This window comes from Euprymna scolopes, chromosome 7, assembly GCF_053919585.1.
Source record: "Euprymna scolopes isolate OS-2025 chromosome 7, ASM5391958v1, whole genome shotgun sequence".
In the NCBI taxonomy this organism is placed as follows: Eukaryota; Metazoa; Mollusca; class Cephalopoda; order Sepiida; family Sepiolidae; genus Euprymna; species Euprymna scolopes.
This window is the reverse complement of record NC_136488.1, coordinates 109,651,367-109,669,126: the sequence shown is the minus strand read 5'-3', so window position 1 is coordinate 109,669,126 and position 17,760 is coordinate 109,651,367. Positions and strand designations below refer to the sequence as shown.

The 17,760-nt window shown below is 38.6% G+C and overlaps 2 protein-coding genes across 5 annotated transcripts in view; one reads left to right on the top strand and one right to left on the bottom strand.

The window, feature by feature from the left end:
• LOC145279884 (neurofascin-like) overlaps window positions 1-17,760 on the bottom strand; it is an 825,765-nt gene that overhangs the window by 566,772 nt on the left and 241,233 nt on the right. The window lies entirely within an intron of this gene.
• LOC145280322 (uncharacterized) lies at window positions 16,496-17,065 on the top strand. Its single transcript, XM_080132093.1, has one exon. It carries the CDS (start codon window positions 16,496-16,498, stop codon window positions 17,063-17,065), a length of 570 nt encoding a protein of 189 aa, XP_079988219.1.

The window sequence follows — 17,760 nt, the reverse complement described above, 5'->3', positions numbered from 1 at the left end:
CCAACTTAACATTTAAAATGATTACTTTTATATGTTTTAGGGTATGCTAAAACGAATATTGCATTTAAATTTCCTGCAAATAAGTAGTTTTCCGGATATTAAACAATGTCATTTCTTATGTTATCGCTGATGGCCATCTTGGTACGTGCAAGCACACAAACGCAACCCCAAGAAACTATGCACAAATGCGCATACCAAGATGGCCACCAGCAATAATGTAAGAAATGGCATTGCTTAATATCCGGAAAGCTACATATTTGCGAAAATTTAAATGTGGTATTCGTTTTCAGCACACTCGAAAACTTTAAAAGGTAGTCATTTTAAAGAAAAATGTTAAGGTGGAAACAAGGTAAAAATTTGTTTGGGGTGAAAATGTAATAAAAAAAAAAAGAGTAGCTTGAAAAATAAATAAATGGTGGCAAAATTACCGAATTTCTTGAAATGTTGAGGTCCGTAATTTAGCCCACTTTTTTAAAAGAAAAATGTCCATGGAAAAGCGTAAATTTTGGCACTTAAAATTGAACTAATGGTATTTGCATAATTCAAACGGTTTTAAGCATCTTTTACATATCTCTTTCCATGCAAGTTGATAAAATAACAATTATCTAAATAGAAAAAATTAACTTGTAATTATTTTTGTTTAGTATCCATCTAAATGTTTGTGTCTGAAAGATAACAGACCAAATTTAATCTCTAAAAGAAATAAAAGTGTATATTTACGTGTTAATTAAAGTAAGAGTTTGGGGGGGGGAAAAAAATTTAATTGCATTTCCAAATAAATCAATTTTAATTTAAAAAAATCTCATGAAAAATAATTAGCAATTTTCTGAAACTATTTCAATGATAATTAGCAGATAAAAAATATACATTTTCTTTAATTCGGTATTTTCAGATTTTTATGACTAAAAATGGTATAATTATTCCCCAAAAGTGAGTTAGTTGAAAAGAAAAAAAACGTTGGATCATGGGAAGTGTAATAATTTTGTTGAAATAAAACAGGAAATGCTTATTTGATTAGATTACTTTTGAATGTGCACAAGAATTTCTTCATCTATAAAAGCGAAAATGTGTGTTAGTGTGCACATTTTTTGTATGTCCGGCAAAAGCTTTTTCAGGTGGGGGGCGCTCAGTGGAGTCACTAATTCTTAAAACTTTTTATATGCTACCTAGATTATAATATCTCTGATTTACAAAACAAGGTCGCATCTATCTTTTATTTGAGCGACTTTTACACGCTATTTTCGCAATATTTCTTACTCTCTGCGTATTTCTTTGGCTTTTTCATATAAAAGTGAAACTGATTCGAAACAAAAATCGAGTCACTGGCCTTCGTGGCCATCAGGTGTTGAAGTCAATCAGCTTGGATCACTGTGGGAAATACCCCTTAATACCTAACAATTGCTATTCATTAAGAAACTGCCAGAGCTCCCCACTCTTGGGGGAGCTGATTTCCCCCACCACGGCAGAAAGAACTGGCTTCCAGCCAAACATAAGTGCGTAATTTCATTTCTTCTCCTGCGTTAACTCATTCACACAAGTCAACTGCTTAATCGTTAAATTAGAATGCTTTTCAATTCCTGTCCAGTCGTGGTCGAGCGGTAACATGTCCGGTTTTTTTCACTTTCACCTTCGCATCAAGGCTTCGGATTCGAGCCTACCTGCCTACTACAACTTTATTTTTTTTTCCTCAACACACACACATACAAACACCCGGGCAACGCTGGGCACTCACACTAGTCCATTATATTCTCACCTCTCTGCCCGCTTAGCGTCGCAGTAATGTGTCGCACTTTTTTCCGCCTTACTTCCCTACCAAAACCTTTTTTCTTTTTTTTCTTTTACACCTACAAACACTCGGGCAATGCCAGGCACCCTCGCTAGTCTCTATATATAAAGGCAGTTTTCTACAAGGGGGGGTTGTTTTTTTTTGCATTGCCATTTTTGCAAGTCATCGTATCGGTTGGATTGACTTTGCTTAATTTGAATATTTTCAACTTCCGGTTGTGTCATGGAGCATCGATAAAAAATCAGATTTTCTTTCATTTTCTTTTGCACCTTCACGTCACGGGTTTGAGCCTGCCTGCCTACTACCACTTTTTCATTTTTTTTTAACACCTCTCTTCACCCTGGCTGCCTACTGTTGTTTTGATTCCCTCTCCCTACCAGTAACATTTTTTAAATTTTTTTATTACACCTCTCTCTCCATATGGGCTGCAGACTTGTTTTTATCCCACACCCTGTTAGCACCACTTTTTTTGTAACACCTCTCTCCACCCAAGGTTCCTTACTACACCACCTACACACACCCTGGCAACACCTCCCCTACTAACATTTTCTTTTTTTACTCCCCTCTCAACTGCCTACTGTTGTTTTGATTCTCCTCTCACACCTCTCCACACCCGGGTACCCCCACTAGTCTAATATATAAAAGATAAAATGTGTGTGTGTTTGTAGGTCTTGCAAAAACTTTCGACACACACAACGGATCCTCATAAGATTTGTATTGTTTTCGGATGACAAATATTGAAAAATTGGCATAAAACACTAATTCCTTCACCCCTAAACTGGGCATTTTAGGAGGAGCCGACTTTTTGCAAGTCATCTTGTTGTTTGAATTGACTTTGCTTAATTTCCACGTTCCAAACTTCTGGTCAGACAATAGAGACATCGGTATAGACATCACTTTTTTTTTTTTTCTTCTTTTGCGTTACAGGTTCAAGCTGCCTACTACCACTTTTTTTTTTTTTTTTGTTTAACAACTCTGCCTTCTGTTTCTTTGATTCCCTCACCCTGCTACTACCACTTTTTTTGTCGAGGTTTCTTACTACACCACCTCAACACCCGGGCAACGCTGGGCACCCTCGCTAATCTTCTAATATATAAAAGGTAAAATGTGTGTGCGTGTATGTTTGTATGTCTTGCAAACACTTTCCACACACACAACGGATCCTCACGAGATCAGTATTGTTTTCCAGCTCGACCCTTCGACGAAAAATATCGAAAAACTGGATAAAAGCATTAATTCCTTCACCCTCAACTGGGCAGTTTTGTACAAGGAGGGGATCACTTTTTCGCTTACATTTTAGCAAGTCATCGTCTTGATTGACTTAGTTTATTGACTTCCAGTCGCGTGATGGAGACATCAGCTAAGACGCCACTTATTTTATTTATTTTTTTTTCTCTTTCACATTACGGGTTCGAGCCTGCCTGCCTGCCTACTAATTACCACTTTTTTAATAAAACCTCTCTCCACCCATGCTGCCTACTGTTGTTTTGATTCCCCCCACTACTACCACTTTTTACCCCCCCCCCAGGTTCCTTACTGCAATGCCGAGCCCCTCCCCCCCACTAGCACCACTTTTTTTAACCCTCCCCCCTGGATTCCTTACTAATCATTATACATATATAAAAATTAACAGTAAAACTAACTTCATATCAAGTTTTACACGGACCAGTGATTCCTAAAGAGGAGTCACCTGAACCCCCAGTGAAAGAATTTAAGTTCTCAAAAGAATATAGTTGAAGGAAAGAATTGATGTGAAATTTAACTCGGATTCCTCCCACCCCACCCCCGTTTGGTTTGTATAGTTTTATAACAAAAAACTACATTTGAAAATCTACTTTGCACATACTATTTAGAGCAATTACAGATCAGTGTTTTAAGAATCAAAAAGATCAGTTCCATTCACATACATCGACCATTCGTCCTCCCTTTGATTACTAATTTCAGTGAAATGACTATCCTATGCCTAAGAACTAAATCCTCATCAACAGAAATCTAATTAGTTTTTACTATTACACTGTGTCTGATCACTTCATATTAATCACTACATCTAGCAGCCAAGAAAAGAAAAAATGTAGATTAAATTAGATTAAAAATATCAGAAAACAGAAAAGGGGGGGGTAAATCTGGAATCACAATAAAAAAGGAAAAATTAGAATGTAACCCTAAGAAAAAAAAAATTTTTGCAATGCCAATTCAGGCTAGTTGAGAATCACACCTCCAAATGTACAAGGTGGAACGATAACATTGTCACCATAAAGAAAACAACACTACAACTTTATTTTAAAACTTTTATTGAAAAAATCAATTCAGGTAACTTGATTACGTAGTAGAATCAATGTAGCCACCTTCAGCCTCAATCACTGCCTCAATATGAGTCGGGAACTGAGAGGATGCTTTTTCCACAAGCACTGGCGGGAGCTTGGTGAATACTTAGTGGATGGCGACGATCATGCTGGCTTTGGTGCTATGGGAGGTCATGACCAAACGAAGTAGTCCAGCGGGTTCAGGGGGCGGGGTAGTGAGAAAAGTGTGCAAAGTCATAGCGCTCTTTCTGAAGCCAAGCCTAGGTCTCTTTGGACTTGTGGGCCGGCACAGAGTCCTGCTGCCACACCCATGGTCTGCCAGTAGCCACCTGATTGCACCAGGGGATCACCACACTCTTCACCACATCCAGGTACACTACAAGCCGACTTCAAAATGTGAGGTGGCATGATGTGGCCCTCATCACTTGAAATCACACTAAAGACCATAATCGTGGCTGAAAATTTTGTTTTCATCTTTAGGCATGTCCCTGTTAATTGCGGACATTCAAGCGATGCATTTTGAGGGTGCGAGCGATGGTCCTGTTGTCATAACTTGGATCAGTAGAGAGTAGGAGTTGTACAGTGGCACATCTCTGATCTTGCTTGTTGAACAGTGTGTCACTTTCAGACATGATAGAAAGCTGCTATCACTCTTGGAATTTTTACACAACTGGCCAACTAATAGATGGTCTGCAAAAAAAAAAAAACGGTTTTCATCAATCATATCTTTTCTAGAGCGACAATTTTATCGTTCCACCCCGGTCTCTTAGCAGCCTATTTGGCCTAGAGTCTCAAGTCTTCACTAATGGGCTGAGCAACAATTTAATCCCTAGTTAAATCATACAAAAGATTTAAAAAAAAAAAAAAAAAAAAAAAAAAAAAAAAAAAAATGATGCTTCTTTGCTAAACACTCAGCATTATAAGATGCAGAGCAGTAGAGCAATCCAGATTAAGGAGTATCGCTTTTCCCTACATCTCAGTTTTGGAGCCAATGAAAAGGAAATCCTCCATTTAGTTATGCTGACCAAGAAATAGAAAAGCATTTTAAAAGGCTACAGATTTTTAGGTTTGTTTTATGGCATGTCAACCTTTTCACTTAAGTATATTTGAAATGATTTAGCAATACTTGAACAACTTTTAACCATATTTGAAAGGAATAGGATTCATACCTTTCTGTATTATATAAGTAAATTCATGATCCTTTATAAATCTGACATATTCAAAAAGGTATGAAGACAATTTTATGGGAAAAATTAAAATCCATATTCATATACATAATATATAATTCATATATAATAAATCGTTTACAATAGACATGTTGTTATTCAGCATTAAATAACCCTCAAAATAGTGAGGGTTATACTATTAAAGATCCAAACCAAACCAACACTAAAACAAGCTTATTAAAAAATTAGTTGTGAAGTGGATACTAATGTAGATTGACAACATGGACATACCAAATTCAAATCCTATTGTTCCATAGCACCAATTTAACTATGGATGTTGGCAACCTTCATATGGTCTGTCATAAGTAACTGATTCTAGAAAGAACTGGGTAAATCAACTCTAACAAAATAGAGCAAATCAAAAGTTGTATGATGTTAATTCATAGAAATTGACATTTTTTTAACAAATTCACAAAGACTTTATACTTAATATGCAGAAAAATTACAACAGTAAAAGATAGTAAATCAAAAGACTAGAATCCTAATGTTTGATATTAACATTCAAAAAAATATATTTTCATATCAAGTATCTATTATACTGCATTGTTAAGTACCAAGTAGATTAAAAATCGAAGCTGAATTAATAATTAATTTGGTTTTCTAAGGCTTTTTTTTTTCTTATCACACAAAATACATAAAATATTCCAGTTTTGGAATTGAGTTAATTTTAAGTCTTTTGAAACCTAACTCAATTCCAAAACTACAATTAGATCACTAAGAGACCTACCTTTTACTAAGTTATAAACAAGAGAACATTACCACAAGTAGTAATATTATTTAACCTGTAGCTATAGAGAAAGAAAGAAGTGTGAGAAAATCTGACAAAGAAAACTAATTTGGATTTTCTCCAGATTCAAACAATCTTAGAAGTCTTAAAGGAATCTCTTAGCATGTTTTTAAGAAGATTGAAAACCAAAATACAAATTTTCAAAGATCTGACAGGATTTGAAATCAACTTGCCAATTTCATAGTCTACATTGATAATTCCCTAGTACAAAAGATGAGGTCACTGAATAGTCATTAGTAAACAGTACAATTAACATCCTTGCATCATGCATTCTATTGTTAACTACAGCTTTCAAATGTTGGTATTTTCAACGTCTAGTGACTTCCGAGGCAGCCAGTAAATTACTATTATTACATTAAAAATGGAGGGGGGGGGAGTTAAATAAAGATTTAAGGTTAATATAAAATTAGGAAAAAGAATAACTAATATGAAAAAAAAAAAGAAGAAAATGCAAAGTTATTTTAATTCTTTCTTAAAATATCTTATTTGTAAATTTTTTTTTTTTTTATAAATAAAGCCAATTATCTGGATGAGTGGTGCACTGGACAAATAAATCAACCAAAAACTTTTAAAGTTTTACGAAACTGATGCTACACAGCGTTTACAACTAAATGTCTTTTGCATCACGCAAGGTTATAGCTAAAGAAAGGTAATAGTTAAAGAAAGAGGAAATGAAATACAAGGAAAATGTGTTTTCTCCATTTCAATTCATTTATTGTGGCGGAGAAGTGCTTTCAATCTGTATTATGAAACTAGCCCAGGTGTTTGGAGGTGTGTGTTGAGCAAAAAAAAAGTGGTAGTAGGCAGGCAGGCTCGGACCTATACCGTGAAGGAGGAAAAGAACATGGAGAAAAAAAAAAAAAAAAAAAAAAAAAAAAAAAAAAAAAACGTGACGTCTTTGCTGTTGTGCCTATCGCTAAACCGGAAGTGATAAATTTTTAAATTAAGGCTAGTCAATCGAAAAGAGAGGATGATTTTCGCAAATATCGATGAAAAAAGCGATCCCCCTCCCTGTAGAAAAGTGCCCAGTTGAGGGTGAAGGAATTAATGTTTTTAGCCAATTTTTCGATATTGGTCGACCGAAGGGTCGGCTTCAAAACGATAACGATCTCGTGAAAATCCATCACCTCTGTCGAAAGTTTTAGGCAGACATACAAACATATATTTAAACAGGCAGGTAAAATTTATATTATAGATTAAATGTTACTTTTGTATAGAACAATAATGAATTTCTTTTTTTGTTTTTAATAACACAAACCAATACTCATTACAGATGAAATATTTTTTGTGTGTGTAGCTTGTAGTACAAAGGAAAAAGTATAGGTGAACCGACTTTACTTTATATATAAGAAAATATAAAATTCATCATACATTTGATTACTAAGATGCTTAAAATAGACAATATTTGATTACAAAAGACATGACTAAAATCTTTATAATAGATCATTTAGAAGTTGGTAAATTATTTAAATTTCAGAAGCACTCATACATTAATGTTAGAAATTTAGAAAATGATTAAAAGATAATTAAAAGACATCACTATTATTACTCTAATTTTGAAGAGTGAAGTTCCATATGCTTTTTTTTTTGACAAAAAAATTCTCATACAGAGAAAGAGAAATTCAATTTGAAATACTTTTCATTTTTTTTTTTTTTTTTTAAATAACTTAATGTGTATAAGAAAAAAATGACTGTTCAATGATGGTCATAATGGGGTAGAGTTCAATGCATGAACATTCGCAGCCTTTGAAACTGTGAAACCAATGTGTTTTATTTTCTTCTGTACAAATTCTTTTAAAGAAAAGCAGCTAGAGAAAAAAAGTAGCTAAAAGAAAAATTGCAACTTTACATTTTCTGATAGTATTATTGTAAAAAATGAATGTGATAGTTCTTATTAGATTTGAATTAAACATAGCCAATCTTATTTTAATGGAAAGCTAGGTCAAGCATGTACCAACAAAAGATGAAGTTTCTAAGATAGAGCTGAAATTTTACCTCACCTCCCAAAATGTTCCAATAGCTGAATTTTCACCTTGAAAATTGTTGATCTGCGAAATTCAATGTAGACAACATTTGTCAACTATTCTTAAAGATAGTGGAGTCATTACAATGAAAAAAAAACAAACTTTGTAGTATTATTTGGTTTGCAAAGATATATACATAAGTTAGAAAAGCATTTTTTGCAAAGCATGACATTTTTTAAAAAAATATTTTTTTTTTTAATTAACTTTAAAAAATTAAGGTAGAGGATTTAATTTGAAGTATATCAATTTTCAAGCTTTATAAACTTTACAAAGTAAATTAAAAAAAATTAATTAAAACTGAATCTTAATCTGGATTCATTTTATGTTATTTACATTTTGTTGCATTTAAAAAAATTAAATTTATTATTATAAGATTATATGTAATTCTATTATAGATAATTTCTAACTAAAATCTTTTTACTTTTGCATGAGAACGATATGGGAGAGAGATAAAAAAAAAAGAGGTTGGGTGATCAGTCATCTCTTCCTCTCTTTTTCTGTACATTTTGTTAATACAATTTTTAGCTAGTAAAATATATAAATATTCAATAAAAAAAAATTAAAAAATACAAATTAAAATGAGAGGAGGCTGTACACCAAAACTGTTTAGTTTCGGTTCCATAAGGGTGCTGTATAACTGGCTATGGTAATATATAAAGTTCTACAGATGTAACAAAGTAAGTTTTTTTTATGGTGTATCAACTAAGCAAGCATAATTGAGACTATTAGAAAACATCTCACCAATCACAATGTGTGGTTGGAGTTGTCCTCCTTTGCAAATTGGCTGTTTGGAGAAATGGAAAACTAGATGGCTCTGTGTGGTTTGAGTTGTCCCCCTTTGCAAATTGGCTGTTTGGAGAAATGGAAAACTAGATGGCTCTGGTTGATAGTCAATTTGCATAAGTGGAGAAATGGGCAGCATATAAACGGTACTTTTTTTTTTTAAGCAGGGGGGAAGAGCGCAGAGAGTGAAATGACGGTTGGAAGAAGTGACGGCAAATTCTTTTTGTGACGGTGAATTATTTTTGGACGTTGAAGAGCTCGACCTTTTGGAAGGAACAGCTGTGTCTTATATATTTTTTTTTAATTTCTTTTTTTTTCTACTTCACTACAAGCCATTTTGGCAGGAACTATGGAAGCAAAGAGGATCAGCAGTGAAATGCTTAAGACGTTCTCTGGAGAGGGAGATGTTATAACCTGGCTGACCAAGGTTAAACTTGTCGCTAAGTTGCGGGACATCGTGGATGTAGCCAGCTTGATACCGCTGTATCTTCATGGTGATGCTCTGGCCCTATATCTGGAGATGCGGGAGGAGGATCAACTGTCTGTTGATGCCATTGAGGAAAAGTTGAAGGAAGCATTTACCGAAGGACCGTTTGTGGCATATGGCAAACTAAGTCGTATGGTGTGGACCGGAGAGCCTGTCGATGTTTACGCCAACAATATCAGGAGGTTGACGGGACTAGCAGGATTCAATGGAGGAGGCCGTCAACAGATGGTTAAGATGGCCTTTATCAATGGCTTCCCGGACCATATTTCTATAGCTCTGCAGCAACTGCCCGGTGTAAATACTATGGAGGTGGCGGAGTTGATTACACAGGCTAGGGTGCTGGCCAGGAAAAAAGAGAGTGAGCAGGGAATCGTAGCTGTCGTTCAACGAAGCAAACTGCAGCAGGAAATTGTGAAGGACGAAAAGCAGAGAGGACCGTGGCAGAGACCCAAGTTCTCTGGCAGATGCTACCGATGCAAAGGCCCCCATATGGCGAGGGAGTGCAGGGAGCCAAAGCCAGAAGTCACGTGTTACCGCTGTGGGGAAGTCGGCCACATCAGCAGATTCTGCTCCCAGGGAAACAAACAGGGGGAAGCCACTGCGCCGGTGGCTACCCCACTTATTTGATTAAGGCGCTTCAGGGTATGTCACCACAAGTAGAGGTGACCCTAAATGGACGCAGTGCAAAAGCCCTTGTCGACACGGGCTGTACTTCAATAATTGTCACCAAAGACATGGTTGACACATGCAATGGAACCAGCAGCATTACGGCAGTTGACGGCAGAGAGGTGAAGTGCAATGGCACAAGTATCGTTCGGTTGATGGTACGTGGGAGGTCACTAACAATCCAGGCGATTGTTATTAACAAAATTGTCACGGGTGTCGATGTGGTGCTAGGGATGGACGCAATTGCTCGACTAGGGGGCGTTACGGTATATAGGAACTCCGTGAGATTTGGAGGACATCAAGGGGATGCAGGTGTGCAATTCGAAAAAGGTGTCACAGGAACGGCCGGGTTAGACAAAAGTTGCACGATAGAGGACCAAGATTTCTCTGCACACTTTGATAGTGAGAAATGGACAGTCAAGTGGGCATGGAAGGGAGAACCTCCCATACTGAACAACAGAGTGGAATGCTACGAGCATACGTTGCGAGGAGGCACAAGAGTTGAATTTGAGAAGGAGGTGGACCGCTGGATCTCAGAGGGGATTTTAAGACCATGGACGGAGAAGGTGGAAGGTGTGCTGCCGTTAATGGCGGTTGTTCAGCCCACAAAACAAAAAGTTCGGCCAGTACTGGACTTCCGGGAGCTGAACGTACACGTTGCGTGTCACACAGGAGGCGATGTGATGGACGTGTGCGGAGAGACCATGCGAGAGTGGAGGCAGATTCAGAAGGCTGCGACGATTGTGGATTTAAAATCTGCATACCTACAGATCCACATTTCACAGGAATTCTGGAAATACCAGCTGATCAGATACAAGGGCCGAACGTACTGCCTGACTAGGTGGGGTTTTGGCCTGAATTCTGCACCAAAAATCATGGCAGCGATCCTCAAAACAGTGCTAAGCAAGGAGGACACAGTCAGAAGAGCCACCAGTTCCTACATTGATGATATTTTGGTGGATGAGACGGTAACAACTGCGGAGGACATAGCCCAAAGCTGTTGAGGTGTTTTACTAATTGCAAAATGCCCGGAATCGTTGGAGGGAGAAGCTGTGTTAGGGCTCCAACTAAGAAAAGACCAGATAGGACGGTTAGTGTTCCGGAGGGGAAATGAGATCCCGGAGGTGTCGGAAAAATTGAGCAGGCGAGAACTCTTCTCAATATGCGGAAGACCGGTGGGCCATTACCCTATTGCAGGATGGCTATGGACTGCATGTAGTTATATCAAAAGGCTAGCTAGTGGAGCGAAGTGGGAGGATGGAGTTGATAAAGAGACTGGACATTATGAGAGAGATTATTGAAGAGGTGAAGAGGGAGGATCCAGTGAGAGGTGTTTGGCATGTACCTAACAGTGCAGAAGGCGTTGTGTGGTGTGATGCAAGCTGTATAGCAGTGGGGGTCACCTTGGAGATAGGTGGTGTTACTGCAGAAGATGCTGCTTGGTTGCGGAAGAAGGACGACGTGGCTCACATAAATGTGGCGGAACTGGATGCGGTTATGAAGGGCATCAACTTAGCCTTGAAATGGGGGCTACAGAATGTTGAGGTGAGGACCGACTCAGCCACTGTGTTCTCTTGGATCCAATCCGAAGCTACAGGAGAAAGGAGGGTGAAGACGAAAGGCGCTGCCGAGATGCTAGTAAAGCGTCGATTGATGATGTTAAGGGAGCTGATTAGGGAATTTGATCTTCAACTTAGGGTCACTATCGTTCCTTCAGCGAAGAACAGAGCAGATGTGATGACGAGGGTGCGGAAGACCTGGCTAAAGGCGCCGAAAGAGGCGGCTGTTGCAATATGTTGTTTGAATGAAGACACTCTGAAGGATTTGCATGACATGCACCATTTTGGAGTGGATAGAACCTTGTTCTTGGCCAGAAAGGTGGACCCCAGAATCACAAAGGAGGCCGTTAGAACAGTGGTTGAGAGATGCAGCCGGTGTCAATCAATCGACCCTGCGCTGAGTAGACACGAAGCTGGTGGCAGAGAACTGGAGCAGGTTGGCGATCAACGTAACGCACTATCGACAGAGGCCTTATCTGTCAATGGTCGACTGTGGACCAGGAAGAGTAGCCATTTGGAGGGAAATCAAAGCAGAAAATGCAGGTGAAATTGCAAAGTTCTTGGAAGAGGTGTTTTTGGAGAGGGGTCCAGTGACGGAAGTGCTAATGGACAATGGAACTGCCTTTCGCTCAGCTGCCATGGAGAATGTGTTGGATAAGTGGGGAGTGCGGCGCTATTTCAGGGCTGCATATAGACCAGGCGGAAACGGAATTGTGGAGCAGCATCACAGGACCATTAAGGCTATAGCTGAAAGGGGCCAGATTTCGCCGCCAGAAGCTGTCTTCTGGTATAATATGGCTCCAAAGTCAGGGCAAAAAGTGGAGTCAGTGCCGCAGAGGGCAGTCTTCAAGTACGAGTGGCGGCATCCCCGAACTGCACAGGTACCCGCGGAGGAAGGCGAGAAGCGAGCGACTGTGCGAGTGGGAGAGGAAGTGTGGATCAAACCGCCTGATGCTCGCTGTACTACATGCTGGGGGAGGGGCATTGTGACAAGTGTCCAGTCCCCGAACAATGTATCTATCGACGGCATCCCTCGACACGTCCTTGATGTGCGGCCGGTAGTGGTGTCATCAGAGAAGACAGTGACGTCGAGCCAAGTAGCGACGTTCATGAAGAGGCCCCGTGGAGATCGCAGTGAGAGAGACGGCCGCCATGTTGGTCGAGCGACTACGTGATGGGTTGACATGTGATGATCGTGTAGATCAAGGGGGCGTGTGGTTTGAGTTGTCCCCCTTTGCAAATTGGCTGTTTGGAGAAATAGAAAACTAGATGGCTCTGGTTGATAGTCAATTTGCATAAGTGGAGAAATGGGCAGCATATAAACGGTACTTTTTTTAAGCAGGGGGAAGAGCGCAGAGAGTTAAATGACGGTTGGAAGAAGTGACGGCAAATTCTTTTTGTGACGGTAAATTATTTTTGGACGTTGAAGAGCTCGACCTTTTGGAAGGAACAGCTGTGTCATATATTTTTTTTTAATTTCTTTTTTTTTTCTACTTCACTACACAATAAGTTGAACAAAGCAGAAATTTATGCAAATACAGAAATTTGCTAATATCTTTGGCAGATTTATCGTTTAGTTGTACAAATATCCTCAAACCAGGTAATCACTAAAAGGGACACTTAAAGGTTGACCCTGGTATCTTAGTTTTTTTTTTTATTTGTTATTTACATGTTTCATAAACTTTAAATGGGTAAAATATAATTACATAATTATCTCTATATAAATAAAATGAACTCATTTTTTCCCCGTGGGATTTTGACCTTAATAGGATTAAAAATCAAGATATTTCATGCAAATACATTATGCACAAACGGCAGAACAATATCTAAGGTTTGTTATAGGCTTATTAGTTCTCAAATTCCTCGATAATCTTAGATTTCTATACTTTTTCTGCTGAGAAGTCACGGCCAAAATCGGTTAAGATCAATGGAAGTGGTAAAATATTTTCTCTCTTAAAAATTCCTCCTCCCCCTGCCACCACTTAACACCGTTTGGAGATCGTTCACAAAGAACAGTTGAGAAGAGAACACCGGTTTGGCTTCGTAGTTCTATCATGTGAAGTTATTTAAAATCACTAAACTAAGCTGCAGTGCTCTGTGGCGTAGTGGTTAGGTTGCTGGACAATTCACATTATATTTTCACGTTCGCGCCGACCTACCATAGTGTTTTTTTTTGTTTTTTTTTCCTAAACAACTGGAATGGACTTTTCTTGGTGGCCGAACTGTTAACGTTGCAGATGTTTTTTTTTTTTGTTTTTTTTCCACACTTTATTTTCCTACTTTTACTCATGACTCCGGGTTTGATCCTTCCTACTTACCTACCATAACATTTTTTAAAACTCTCCCCCCCCCGTCCCGGAAACAAACACTCGGGCAACGCCGGGTACCCCCGCTAGTTGTCAATAATTTATTGAAAATGTGATCGATCATCATGTTATAAAAATTTAATTTAAATTAATCACGTACTTTAACAAATAATGCAAGATGAAGTTTTAAAATGATTAAATATTTTATTTTGTAATTTAACATTAAAAACATTGAACAATAAAAATAAAATTTTGGGTACTTATGTATTTTTTGATACTGTGCTAAAATAATAATGTTACTATTCTGAAAGCCATTCTTAATATGGAGAGGTGTTTTGTAACTATTCTGTGCTTCCATCTTACAATTAAAAAAAAAAAAAAAAAAAAAAAAAATCGTGAAACTTTAATTTAACCCGAAAAAAATATTTTAAAATAGCTTGGTACCAAAAATGCATACGATGGCAGACGGTACCTCACTATTTTTATATAGTGTTTTTTTTTGCAGTTTAAATTCAAGTTTCACGATACTTTTTTTTTTTTTTTAAATTGTAATGTAGAAGATAAGTACAAAACACTCACTTCCTAATTATGAATGTTTTTAAAAATAACGTTATCATTTCAGCACGGCACCAAAAAATACATAAGGACCCCAAATTTCATTTTTATTGGTCAATGCTTTTAATTTTAAATTATAAAATAAAATATATTTAATCATTTTAAAACTTCATCTTGCATTATTTTTTTAATTTGTTAAGCAAAGTGGTTAATTTTAATTAAATTTAATCACATGATTACCTTTTCAATTTTAAAGTTTGTGAAACATGTAAAAAAAAAGCTTCTGCGATGATACCGGTGTCGACCTTTAAGTGTCTCTTATAGTGTTTACCTGGTTTGAGAATATTTGTACAACTAAACGGCTGTCGCGGTTTCAAAATCACCGTCTCCATTTTTTTTTCTTTCTTTCTTCGCCCCCCCCTCCTTCCCTTACCGGTCAAACACGAGTGAAACGTTTAGCTAAACACGAGTGAAACGCATGAACATATTCGGGCTTAGTGAATTCATTCACCTACCCTTTCTGTTTTCATCATCAACGTGGCTATACACGTTGGAATTTAAATAAATCAACAAAACACCAATGAAACAGGTGATTGACTATTTACCCTTTAGATGAAATTAATTTAAATGGAATCGACAAACTTACAATCTACTTTTGATTGCATAAATTTCGTTCTAGAATTAATTAGAGTCGTTGGGAGCGACCGCACTAACATTACCCTGAATACAGCTCGTTTTGGCCAAGTCAAGGCTCTCGGCCGGGGAGTAGGTGGTTCTTGGCCTTCGGGCCGGGATCAAAGTGTAGTATCTGTTGTATTACCTTTATTGTTATCTTTGTTTTTACACGCTAATAAAAAATGTTTTAAAAATTGGGTGCTAAGTAGGACGTCTCAAGTACGAAAGGGCGAATGCCGTATTATGGTGAAAGATTCTAGCTAAGAGAAACTTTTGTTTAGTTCTAGAGTGACAAGGATGACTAACGACCCCCATTTCCCCCTCCCCTTTTGAGTTGGCCTTGTGCCTAAGTTTTTTGTTCATGTTCATTTTTTGCCTGAACAAAAGATTTAATATCTCAAAGTGTAGTATCTGTTGCGGCAGATACTGCAAGCAAAGACCATTTGTGGGGTTACCCCCACATATAAGTTATTGGTCAATGTAGGGGAAACCCTTCATACCAATTATCACTATCCAGCTCCCAAACTCCCCGGGGAGTTGGTCCCCATTTCCCCTTTACTCTCTACATTAAAAAACGGCCTTGTGCCTAATTTGCTCAGTGGGGAAGCAAATAAATACTCTCTCAGCCGGGGAGTAGGAGGCAGCTCCTGAAACGACGACTGATGCTACCAGTCATGTCATCTGAAGCAGTTCTCAGCAGCAGTTCAAACAGCCCTTATCAGGGCTAATAAGTTTTTTCACAAATGCGATTCACTACTGCTTGCTTCCTGAGACCCACCAGCAGCAAACTTCACTCCCAGTTTCCAGCGGTTTCCTGCTCATTCCTGCAGACTTCCAGCCCTTGGTGCCTCCAGCTGCCTTCCTGCAACCTCTCTTGCACCTCTGGTCCGCTACCTCGCTCGCACCTTATTCCTCCAGTCTGCAACCTGGCTCCCTGCCAATCATCCGTTCCTTAATGCTGACTCCTCCGTTCTGAGTGTCGTCTGTTCCTTAACACTGACCCCCCACTCCGAATTCTCAGTGTTCACCGTCCGTTCCGGATTGCCCTGACATCCAGCTGATCGTTCCAGACCCAGCGAGCACCCCTGAACCACACTATATCTAGAGTACCTGTTCCAGACTTTAGCCTCCAGTGACGTGCAACCTTCCAGATGATCAGCATCCAGATCATACGATTTTTAAAATAAAAGGCGAACCCTCTTCTTTAACCAAACAACCTGTGTCTGTCATTCTTCTTTGCTGTTTACTTTTTGCCTGTGTCTACCTTGTTAGTTGTTGGGTCGACTGTCCCCGGATGACCAGCCCCGCAACAAGTGGTGACCCCAACATGATACTGACATGGGCAAACAGCTGGCAGAGAAGATGACGGAAAATACAGACGAACCAGAGATCAACTCGTCAACTCCTTTCATACAGCTTCCACCATACAATGCAGTCAACACAAGGAGTTGGATATTCGCAGCCAGAAAAGTCACATGCCAAGACACCAAATTTGCCTCAGTGGTACAAGCCCTTCCGCCGACAGTAGTGGAAGAAGTGGAAGAAATCCTCCACACACCAGACCAGCTCCCATACACCCACCTTAAAGAAGCCATTCTCAAGCGTATGAAACGTTCGGATGAGGACCTTATTAGAGATCTATTCTCTAATGTGTCTCTGGGTGACAGGACACCATCCCAGCTCCTGCGTCTCATGAAAAGTCGCCTCGGAAATCACACCATGGCCGAACCCATCATCCGAGGCCTATGGATGGATCGATTACCATCAAACATTACTCAAGTTCTAGCTCTGGTGCCAGTTGACACCTCTGGATATTATGGCCGATTCCGCCGACAAAATTTACTCCCAGGGCCACCAAAGGGTTCACCAAGTCGAAACTCTCACTCAGACCCCCACTCAACGCTTTGACGAGGCGATAGCTCAATTAAGAGCAGAGTTCCAAGACCTGAAACTCTCCCTACTCCAGAGGCGACGAAGCTCAGCACCAAATACCTGGAATTGAAGCCCAACACCACATACTCGGAATCGCAGCTGTACTCACAGCTCAAGTCGGGAACGAAATAACAATCCAGGCGAATGCTGGTACCATCAAAACTCAGATTTTTGTAAATAAAACTTTTGTGGTCATTTAATATAGAAGCAGGATTTATTGTAAACAACTCACAGTATATATATGAACTATTTTAATCATAGATGGGTGATATTGCAGGTTGATACTGTTCCTAAATTCAATTAGAAATTAGTCACTGCCATTAGAGTGGGTAATGTAAACGGTTTGGGTAAACTACTTTGATCACAGGTGCTTATATCAGCTTAAAACTGTAGGACTGCTGGTGTATGTGTGTATAGGGTAAGGGCTCATGACAGAAGAAGGTCAAGAATTCAGGATTGGAAAAGTAGGACAGCGATTCAGCTGATAATACTTAATAACAGGCCAAATGGAACTGCTACCAAATGACATATTAGAAAATGAAAATGGTTTTTATGCAAATAAGATAAAAGCAGTAAATTAATGTTAAGTAAACCATATCTTTTGTGATAACATCAGCTATTTGAGGCTGGTATCCTTATAATAGGACAAAGTTGATGAACACATAATACGG